The sequence below is a fragment of the Pteropus alecto genome, unplaced genomic scaffold (genome assembly GCF_000325575.1).
Source record: "Pteropus alecto unplaced genomic scaffold, ASM32557v1 scaffold45, whole genome shotgun sequence".
Classification (NCBI taxonomy): domain Eukaryota; kingdom Metazoa; phylum Chordata; class Mammalia; order Chiroptera; family Pteropodidae; genus Pteropus; species Pteropus alecto.
The window spans coordinates 1,914,190-1,925,482 of NW_006442491.1; the positions used below are offsets into that span (position 1 = coordinate 1,914,190).

General features: G+C 38.9%; 1 protein-coding gene across 2 annotated transcripts in view; it reads right to left on the reverse strand.

Annotated features, from left to right (window-relative positions):
* The window catches only part of KIZ (kizuna centrosomal protein), a 109,361-nt gene extending 98,413 nt beyond the window's left edge, over positions 1-10,948 (reverse strand). For both annotated transcript variants that reach the window (XM_006921548.3, XM_025039928.1), the window contains exons 1-3: positions 10,727-10,948; positions 4,949-5,011; positions 1,243-1,405 (exon numbers count right to left, since the gene is read on the reverse strand). In XM_006921548.3, the coding sequence (XP_006921610.1) occupies positions 1,243-1,405; positions 4,949-5,011; positions 10,727-10,815 (315 nt within the window). In that variant the 5' untranslated portion in view covers positions 10,816-10,948. The remainder of the gene's footprint in view (positions 1-1,242; positions 1,406-4,948; positions 5,012-10,726) is intronic.
* Between the last annotated feature and the right edge of the window lie 345 nt (positions 10,949-11,293).

Below are 11,293 nucleotides of genomic sequence, written 5' to 3' on the forward strand. Positions count from 1 at the left end.
AGACTTTCAAAAATACACACACACACACACACACACACACACACACACACACACACACACGAGTGAAGCAAATATGGCAAAATTTTTATAACTACTGTATCTAGGTAGAGTACGTGAGCTGTCGTAGTCCATTTGGACTACTATAACAGAATACTGCTGACTGGTGGCTTGCAAACAACAGAAAAGTATTGCTCACAGTTCTGGATGCTGTGAAGTCCAAGATCAAGGTACCAGCACAGTCGCCTTCTGGTGAGGGCCCTCTTTCTGGTTCAGAGCTATGGGCTTCTCATTGTGTCCTCACATAGTGGAAGGGGCTAAGGGGCTCTCTGGAGCCTCTTTTATAAGGCACTAATCTCGTTCATAACTTAAGTACCTCTCAAAGGCCCTACCTACTAATATCATCATTTTGGGGTGTTAGGATTTCAACAGATGAATTTAGGGGGGAATACAAACATTCAGAACACAGCATGAATGTTTGTTAGAATAATCCTTTTAATTTTTCTGTGCACTTAAAATTTTTACAATAAAAGCATGAGGAGAAAACTGCTAGAGGAAAAATAAAGAAAGAAAAGTACTAAAGCCACTTCTCCTGAAACCAGTATTCAGTTGGTTTAATTTGAGCAACAAACCCTGACTAGCACAAATGGTAAGAAAAAAGGCCTAGCCCTCCATGCTTGGAATAATTTGTAGAGCAGAAGGTTGCCAAGCACCTTAAGGGAATGGGGTGCCAGAATCAGAGAGGGTTGCTGAGAGCAGTTTTTCTGAGGCACACGGATGAGGAGCATGAAGGTGAACTCCTCGGGGCCAGTTCTATCGCCCTCAGTCTTCCCTCAACACACTGCCTGACCAGAACAGAGGACTCCAGATCACAGAAAAAGAACCAATGAAAGGAAGCAGTCTCTAGAGGGAACTCTAATGCTCTTCAGATTCATCCATGAGGCCAAAAACTACCATGTGCCAGGCAGTGGCTAGTGACATGCCTGTTTTAAGTTAACAATTAATGTAGCATAACAAAGTATAGATATTCTATTAATTCCTCAACTAAAGTAAGAATCTGAGAAAAGGCAATTTCAAGTCCTCTGATCAAAATGTGGCCACGTGGTAATTCATAAAGAAAACTGACAATCTCATAGATGAACAACTGAATATGTGATTGCCACTGATCTGAAACATACTGTTCATTATTTCTAATTTAAGCAAAAATAGACCCCAAAAAACCCATAGTAAAAAATAAGATGTCACCTTCCGTTCTTTAAGCTTCTCTCCATTTGTGGTAAAGTGTCCAACATGAGCTTGGACATGCTCAAACTGCTTTAAATATTCTTGATTTCGCGCATGAGCCTTCTTTTCCGATTCACATATTTCTTTTAGGTATTTCTTTAGTTTTACATACTTCAGCTTAACTCTAGAAAAATAAAAGCAGATTTTTAAACAATGGAGTTGCAACTTTAACAATCTAAGGAGAATTTTCTTTAACAAAATTATTAGTGAGACAATGTATTCTAAGATATTTTACCCAAACACTAAAATCTAAAAGATAGAATGCATATGCATTTTTAGAGAGAAGAAATTAATGCAACATCACTGAGGTATCACAGCTAAGCATAACTCTCCTGAGAAATGTATACAAGACCACATTATAACAAGCAAACAGTAAAGATTTATATGAATTTCTTTCTCAAAATTAAATGTGATTCCAAGAGCGGTATCTATGTGGCCATGTTCAGATGAATAGCCATTAGCATTCTTTTAAATGAGTAGTAACCTGCTCTTATGGAAACAGAATCAAACTATAAATCCACAATCCATAAACATTAAGAAAATTTGAAATTTAAAATAAAAAAGCTCTAATTTAGATATAATTTAAAAATTCTGTTAGAAATTGCAACACTATATTATTAAAATATTTTATAATAATGTATAGATTCTAGCTCTATTCAAATTATGAAAGAATCTTTAAAGACTCACCCAGACTATAATATCAAAAGACACACTGGGTGGCTTAAGATGCGCATGCATCCTACTCTCCTCACAGAACCAACACTGTTAATTCTAGCTCTTTCTTCTTCACAAGTATGTAAGTTATAAAACAGTACCTGGTATGTAGCATTTCCATTGTTGTTCAATAAAGTATTCAATGGTCTTTTATCAAGCAAAAATAAGTTGAAAACCACAAAAATGTCCGCCCTCAAAAACAGATTTTCAAAGATACTGATGTTAAAAATTAATCTCCGACAGAATTTAAACCTCTACTCCTAAGCCAATAATTTTCAAAAATTTCTTTATCACGCTAATAATTCTGTGCTTGGATCTTAGCTGTCCCATTTTTTTTTTTTTTTAATGGTGGCATTGGTTAATGAAATCCAGTAAGTTTCAGGTGTACAATTCAACTGTACCAATTTTTACTTATGAACAAAAAACTTAAGACTGGTTTTATAGCTGCCCACGTCTGCCATTTTCAACATAAGCAACAGTAACGAGGTGTTACCTAATATACTGTCTTTCGCATGTAGGTACTCGGTGAAGCTGCTGGTGGCAGCCAGTGTCCATGTGGAGTACATACAATAGTAACCATGCCTTCTCCATCCAAAGTCTAGTTTCATTCCTGCCCCTACATTAACCTTCAAAGCTGACCACATAAGTAAGTCATCCACTCATCCATGCAATCATTCATATATTCAATGTTCCGAGTAAGAAATCATTTAGCTAGGGTCAACAGGGAAAACAAAAAAATGAGATAAGTACAATACAGTGCGATGAATGCTATAAGGGAAACTGCAAGGGACTCTGACAGACTGGGCAACCTGACCTAGCTGAAGAGGACAAGGAAGACTTCCCAGCAGAAATTATTTTTCAGCTGAGACATGAAGGTTTGGTAAGAATTAATCCCAAACTGGGGAAAGCAAAAGTGAAAGTTGAGGGGAAAACATTCAGGCAGAGGAAGTAGCATGTTGGAAAACTGAAAGGTGATAAGAATAACAGTGATATTGACAAAAATAATAAATTATTGACTCTTACGGAGTCAGACACTGCTTTAAGACTCTATTAAATTCTCATAATTATCATTATGCCCATTTTACAGGTGAAGAAATGGAGACACAGAATGCTGAAGTGATTGTCCCAAGGTCACATGGCTAAGAACTGATGCGGCTTGGATTGAATTGAGACACTTGGCAACATAACCTACCTGCTTACATTATGCTACAAAAGATCTTGTCATGCTGCAGGAACTGAAGTTTCAGTCCAAGTAAAATTTTAGGGGGAGGCTGGCAAAAGATGGTGATGATGAAAATTAAACAGAAACAGATAAAAGCATGTCTGGATACTTTTCATGCTTTCCTTACAACCTCCTGGCCCAGCTTTTCTTCTACCAGCCACAGCAACAGCAACCTAGTAGCACCTGCCTCAGCTGTGCCTGGCATCTTGCTTTTGCAGGGCTGCTTTTTTGAATTTGCAACATCAAAGGCCTGGGTATGAGAAGGAATTAACACCTCCTGGGATGGCTCTGACCAATAGGGATCAGGAACCAATAGGTAAACAGCCCCCTCTTCCTTCCCTTGAATAGACACTTGTGAGGAGCAGAGAGGTAGTCTGCACTGCTCCTCTGAACGTCAAGAGGAACTGAGTCCCAGGTACCCACAGCATTCTTCCTCCTTCATTCTTCCCAGCCCTGCTCTCCAGTTTTATGTGACTACTTCCCAAAGTAAACTACCACCTACAAGAAAACAAAACTAAAAAACTACCAACTACATACAAACCCTTGTCTCAGACTCTGTCTTCTGGAGGAACCAGGTTGAGGAATCCATGTTAGCCAGTTTGGATTTTATCCTACAGGCAGTTTAAAAAAGCATATTTTTTAGCAAATCATACCGTCTACCTAACAGGAAACAATAAGAGACTGAGAGAGGAAAACAAACTTAGAAAACTGATAGCTTGGTAAAGGTTCTCATTCCTCTCTCACCACCATTATGCCAGAAAGTTGTCCAAGACTAGGTTGAAGGAAAAGTCCATATTCTGTCTTCTGCCCTGTTAGCTGTGGGTTAGAAAAATGGCAACTGCCATGAATCCTCAAAGACTTGGGTCCACTTCTGAAGCCATGGCATCCATAACACTACAATTCTTCCATCACTTCACTGACTCTGCTTGTCTCTTCTAGAGCTACTAGAGATACATGGCTTTCCTCTCTGACTGGTACCTTTGCAAGTACACTAAATCTTAAAACCAAAATATAACTTTGAAGATGAGTAAATAAATGGACCTGATGGGTAATTTGGTTTTAAAGTACTCTTGGCTTCTGAATAAGGTGTTTTCATTTTTCACTCATGGGTAATTCACAAACTTAGTATTATCATAGTCAGAAATTTTTCATATAAATAATAATAACACTAACACCATACCTTTGGCTTAAGGATGAAGTTCAGTTTCCATAAAATAGAATTAAAAACATTAGAATTTTGCTCCTAATATTACAATAAGTAACCTAAAAAAGGATAACATGTATATTATCTACTGTTCATAATTTTAACGGTCATAGTCATATATCCCTGAACAAATGAGACACCACATAACCCTGCCTACAACAGTTTGTTGAAAGGTCAACTACAGTAATTATGCCTTACATAGGCTTAATGTGTTTAAATTATGACCTAAAGATAACAAAGTCTATAATGTATCTTATTCTTAAGATATTTAAGCAAAATAGATTCCTGAAATAACCAATACCAAATAATTAAATAATTTTTATCTTATACTAATTTTAACCAAATTTATTCTTACATTTGATAGTCATATTAAACTGAAATGTTTGTTTGAAACTATTACACATTAGAAATAAGAGAATGGTAAAAGTACTGCAACTTTTGGTATTTACAACATATATTTGGGTTAAATTTTTATAGATTTACATATGCAAATTGTTTTTAAAACTGTTACCACTGTCATATCTTACCTGCACATATCAGACTGATTATATTCATAAAGTTTCTTTTCCAGGTCCAATCTCTTCTTTTCACTGTAGTACAGAAAGAAAATATTTTATGAATAATTACATTGGTAAGTAATAAGCAGTTGGATTTAGAATATGATCTCCTTTGAAATCACAGCTTTGTGAGAATGCTTCTCTGGTCTCCCAAAGAAGCAGAAAATGCTAGCTGTGTTTGAAACTTAAGACACTTGGCAGTCACCAGAGATGTCTAAAAGCAAAGAGGATAACAATATGAAGGAAAAAGAACAAGATTCTCAAAATAAATGAAAAGAAAAAAAAAAAGCAGTAAGAAAAGGCTGCGAACCAGTTCATTCATTTAGCAAGTATTTCTTGAGTGCCATGATGAGCTGGACACTGCTCTAGGCCTAGAGACTAACATGGTGAACAAGGCAACCAGGACCCCTGTCCTCAGGCATCTCACTTTCTACCGTGAAAACAGACAATAAATAACATAAATATGTAAAATATAACATGGCCAGAAATGGTGGCACTTGAGCAGTAGGGGCTCCACCAGGACTAGACATGATGCTTCTACAAATCCACTTTGGACTGAAGACTGGTGGCTTGCTCAGCTCCCAACCAAACAAGCCTGGGCAGAGCCAAATGGCTGAGTTTGGAAAGGTCTCTGAAAAGTAGACCTGGCCTCACTCATACTTAATGAAGACAAGTTCCCCTAATACTAACACTTCAAATTTGGAGGAATTTCTTTTATAACTTTGTAACATCGCCATGGTTTGTCACTATTTGTCACTGCTATTTCCTGGGGCTACTACCAGTAAAGAGTCTGTGATGTTCAGGTGAGAGCTGGAAGTAAGCTAGGGGAAAGATTACCCTGCACACATAGCCTGGAAAAGAGATGGGGGAAACTGGGTAGTCGAGGAGGCAGCAGTAGCCAATTCAAGGGTTTGAGGGATAAAATTGCTGAATGGAAAGCCATCCCAGTCCTCAAAAGAGCCCTTAGGAGGTTTAACCACAGAGGGCTCTGCTTGACCACCACCAAAATACCAGCTTCAATCCCATTCAACTGAAGTCACATTGCTAGCCTAAGTTAAAAATAACTAAAGGTCAAAGAAATCACATGTTTGAGAGCAAATTGCTAAAAAACAAAACAAAACAAAACTGTAAATCAAAGACAAGGATTCCAACAGAAGGTGAGCTCAGGTTAGTGTCCTGAGGGAAAGGGGCCAAGCCCACATTCCATTTGTTCGTTCTTAATTATTAGTTTGTTTTCCTTCAGATATTTTTTCCCTTAAAAAAAAAAACAAATAGGTTAAGTAAATTTCTTAACCTATAGGTACGAATAGGTTAAGTAAATTTCTCTGTCTACCATAATCTGGAATGGAAACCCACTATTTAACCAAAATTCTTTTAATGGGAAAATGGGGTACAAAATCCAAACACCAAATCTTTGCTTCATGAATACAATCTATTCCTTAGCTGGGATATGACTATGTTAAGAAAGGGAAAAAAATTAAAGAGAAAAATTATAGAAACACAATTTTTAAATCTAATCACTTCTCACAGATCATTACTCTCTCATTAATAAGACTGAATTTAGAAGAGAAGGAAAAATAATATAATTGCTTCCATGTTGGAAAATTTTATTAGTCACTTTTTCTCCTTCTAAGGTTCAGTGATTAATAGGATATTTAGTTCATGAAAAATGAATGACTGAACAGTGTGAGCAATTTGTCATTAAATTATGAGGACAAAAAGACCTTTAAATATATCTATGATCCTGTGCCCCTGATGTCATGCTTCACACTTCTGTGGTATTTCTGCTAAGAAAGTATGACTAGAGTCTGGTCATGAGGAAACATCAGATGGATCCAATTTGAGGATCACCCTCTGGAATGAAAGTTGTACTCTGTGAAACTGCCAGGAACATGAAAGATAGAGAAAGACTGAAGAAGAGTTCCAGACTGGGAGAAACTGCAGAGACATGGCAACCACATGCAACATGGGTTTATACATGGAATCTTGGACCAGAAAAGGAAAAAGACAGTGTTAGGACAGTTGGTGAAATTTGATCAGGGTCTATATGTCAATGTTGATTCTCTGACTGGAGGATTATATGGTGATCATATAAGACAGTGGTCCCCAACCTTTTTGGCACCAGGGACCGGTCCTCCTATGAAAATCTAATGCCTGATGATCTGAGGTGGAGCTGAGGTGGTGATGCTAGCACTGGAGAGTGGCTGCAAATACAGATGAAGCCTTGCTCTCGGCCCACTGCTCATCTACTGCTGTGCAGCCAGCCTAGTTCCTAACAGTCCACAGACCATACTGGTCTGATGCCCAGGGGTTGGGGACCCCTGATGTAAGAGAGCATCCTTGTTTTTTGAAAATACACACTAAAGTTTTTAGAAATTATGGGGCATTATAGCTGCAGTTCTCAAATGGTTCAGAAAACACAATGAAGAGAATATTAGAGGTGTCCTATAATTGGAAGTTTTCTGTAAACTTGAATTTATTTCAAAATAATTTTTAAAATTCACCTATGACTTCCAGTAAAAAAAAAAAAAAAGAACCAGTCTGGGAATCCATCAGCTCCCAAGTTCTTTTTAATAATGTATGTTAAACTTCCTTGTTCCTACTCTATCTTCAGTAGACATCTGCTGGTCATACTTCTTCTGTGTTGTGGCACTTCATACACTGAAAAACCATAATCAAGTGCCTCTTGGCCTTTTATTCCAGGCAAAATGATTCTAATCTCATGAACTCTTCATCCCAGGCCCATTTCCTAACCTCTTCATCCATGCTGCAGTATCTCTAAAGGCTATCTTTCATATATATTTTAAATTTAAGATTTAAAACAATATGTTTATCCCAATAAAAAGCCAGAGAAAGGCTTATTAGGAGGATCTTCTTGCAATTCTTACTTATTAAATCTGTTTCAGAATCTTTGAAACACCTAGTCCTGGGACACATACCCACAGTCCATGGTTTCGGTCACCTGCATCCCCACCTCCAGACCTTTTAAGTTTTACATAGCTAGGCAGTCCTTAAAGCAAAGCCATATGGTTTAGTTTTCTCCTTTTAAGCCACTTGTTACTATGTTTTTGTTTCAATACCACCTTTAGCTTTACTGAACTAATATCTCAGTGTCAATTTATAAACTATTATATCTCACCCTGAATCAATATTGGCATTGAAAAAAACGGTCTGGCTAATGGGCCTTTTAAAGGAATGTTTTTATATAATCGTAAGAGTCAATTCCACTTATATGTTCCACCATGCTTGCAGCACTGAACACACTGTAACAAGTCACTTCACCAGGCTCTTTCATATTCAATGATTGACTTTACCACAATGCATGGAAAATATTATATACAAAAAGGAGAAAATTCAGGACATAAAATTACATCTATGTGTGACTACAACTAACACAATTTGGGCTAGAAATATACCAGTTACAATGGAAAGGCCCAGTTATTACACCAGCTAACACTGCAATGACCCACCACAAAGAGGGCCAAGAAAGGGCAAGTTTTTTTTCTCTCCCACTTCCAGGAAATTTCTGGACTGATAAAGCAGTTGTGACTTTTGAGGGTTGCAGCCTTTAAAATTACTCTTGAGTTTTAGAAGACAATGGTCCTAGGGGTCACTAGGATTGGTTAAAAAAAAAAGGGGAGGGGGGTTACATCCAAACACTTAAATAAGAAACAATGATATATATTTTTCTCTGCAAAACTACATCTTTCAACTTTTTTACTCTGATTCTCATTACTCTTGGAGAGAAAAAAAAAATCTGTAGCCTTACTTTGCATGTTAGTCAAGGCTCTCATTTCTGACGAAGAACCAAGGTTCAAAGAAGCTGAATGACCTGCTCGAGGTCACATAACTGTTCATAGACTAGAACCCAAGTTTCCACATTTCTACTTAGTTTTTTTTTGTACCCAAAGTTATTTGCCTCTGTACTTACTAATTATGCATTAGTTATAGAATTTTAAAATGAAAAACGAATATATGCAGCAACAAATTTTTACTGACTTCAAAATAAAACAAACCTCTAAATGCAGAACCATGAATAGGCTATAGAATTTGACTCAAATTCCTTATATAATTTCAACAGCCTTACCTTGCTTAATAGTTAAAACATTAAGTGTTAAATATAAAGTGAGCAATAATACACAATTATTCCATAAGGACTATAAATAGTCAGGTATTCTAGCACAGGAAGCAAAAACTGATAACTCACAACTTAGTTCAAAAAGAATGCCATTTGAAGCAATAACATTTTGAAATTAGAACTTGGGCTAACAGATAAAAATAACTAAGGCCAGGGAGTAACTAAGTTACTCTTCTAACAAAACAGAGTCAAAAAGCACTTTAAGTGTACCGATGATGTACAGAGCAATGTCTTGTCTCTTTATCAGGTATATGCAAATACTTAATACCATCTTTGAAATATCACACTGTCCACTTTTCCTGGTTGACTGGAAAATGGTCATTATTTAGTGGCAATGTGTGGCTACTAGGTTCTATACAAGACATTCATAACTCTTGGACACTGCCTGGTTGACTCTGAGATTTCTTCCATTCATTCAACAAACATTTATCAAGCCTTCTCCATGTCAAGTACTCTGGCAAAAGATTCAGCTAGATATGGTTCCACTCCTCCTGGAATTCTCAGTCTAGGCAGAAAATGAGTCACTTAGGCCATTATCTAGACTGCTTTAAGAACGTGGAGGTCACATGTAGGGAATGGGTTGCTCAATACTTGGTGCAGAGAGTGAACTGCAGGAAGCAATTTTCTAAAAGTTGTGGGTGAGGAGGTCATTGGGGTGGGTGAAGAAAGTATGTCAGAAAGAAAATAGGATGTATTAAAAATTAAGAGGTGAAATATGGTTAGGACAAAGAAGGCCTATTGTAGATGTTCTATGAATACGTGACAAAAATTAAAGCTAGCATGACTATAATTCCTTTCAAAACCACTTATTTCTGCCTTTACCTTACATATAATTGTCATTTTAAAATTGTCACACACGGCTCTCCTCTTCACTGATTTTGTAGCTTTTAACACTCATTAAATGTTTTATCAAGAGATTCAAAAAACTATTTCCTTTTTTGTCAATTAATATCTAATTTCAATTAATTTAGTAACTAAATAATAGTTCCAACAACTTATCTTTTATGTGGTTATTTATAGTAGATTATTTTAAAATTTTCTTTTTACATACTCTTAGATCTAGCTGTTTTCAGTGCTTCTCATCTTTCATGGCTTAATCAAGTTATTAATCAAGATAATAGGAACCTTGTGGAAGCTGAACTTCTCTCGCTGGAAATTCATTCTTTCGCTGGAAATCTGGCCCTAAATTCTCTTGTATTTAAATAAGATATATCCTTCATACACGCACGCACGCGCGCGTTTTTAGACCTTTCATCATTCCTGCAGCGCAGCTATCTGGGTGGGATGGCGATTTGAAGAGAAACTGGGGAGGAGACGTGTAGATGGGGACTAGAGAAATTCACAAGGCTTGACTGAAAATGACAGGCAGGAGAACTCTCATATCTGGGCAAATTCGGTGACACGGCCGTATCTTCCAGCGGGAGATCTCCAATATACCCGGTAAACTTTGTCCTTCAGGCCCCACTGGGAGTTTGGGGGATCGGGGGTCGTGGCGGACAGACCCGGGCCCAGCGGAACCACGGGCGGGGAGGTGGGAAGGAGTAGGCAGTAGGGCACCAGCTGACCATCGGCGAAGGCCGATTCTCCGACCCCGCTCGGATAGGCCGTACCTGTCCCGCAGCCCATGCTGGAGGCGGCCCAGCCTCTCGTAGTAGTCAGGGCTCGCCAGGGGCGCGGACAGTGCGGAGGCCCGGCGCATGCCGCCGCAGCCGCTGTAGCCGCCGCCGCCACCACGCTGGATGGATCAGGACCACCTCGCAGCAGCCGTGGGACCAGGTTGTCCGAGGCGACGGCCCCACCATGCACCGCGGGTAACCACGGCGCCCCGGCGTCACGCAGGGGGCGGGGCAGAGACCTTCAGGGGGCGGGACGGAGGTGGGCGCCGTGGAGGGGCAGGAAGGAGGCGGGGCGTGGTGGAAGCGGGAGCCGGATGCCTCCGAGGGGGCGGGCCGACGCTGCACCCGTGGTGAGGCGGGCGGCTTCTGCCTAGAGAAAGGCGTCTTCTTTACTCCTAACTCCTCCCAATTCTCAGCGGAGAGACCCTAAGCCTCCTCCGCGGCCCTTCTCTGAGGGCCAAGTCAGAAGTCCTGCCCCCCAGAGTATTGGGGCTGGGCGGGAGCAATTTACGTGATCATTTTTTTTGTATTTGGTAAACTGCATTAATTTTACAAAGCGAA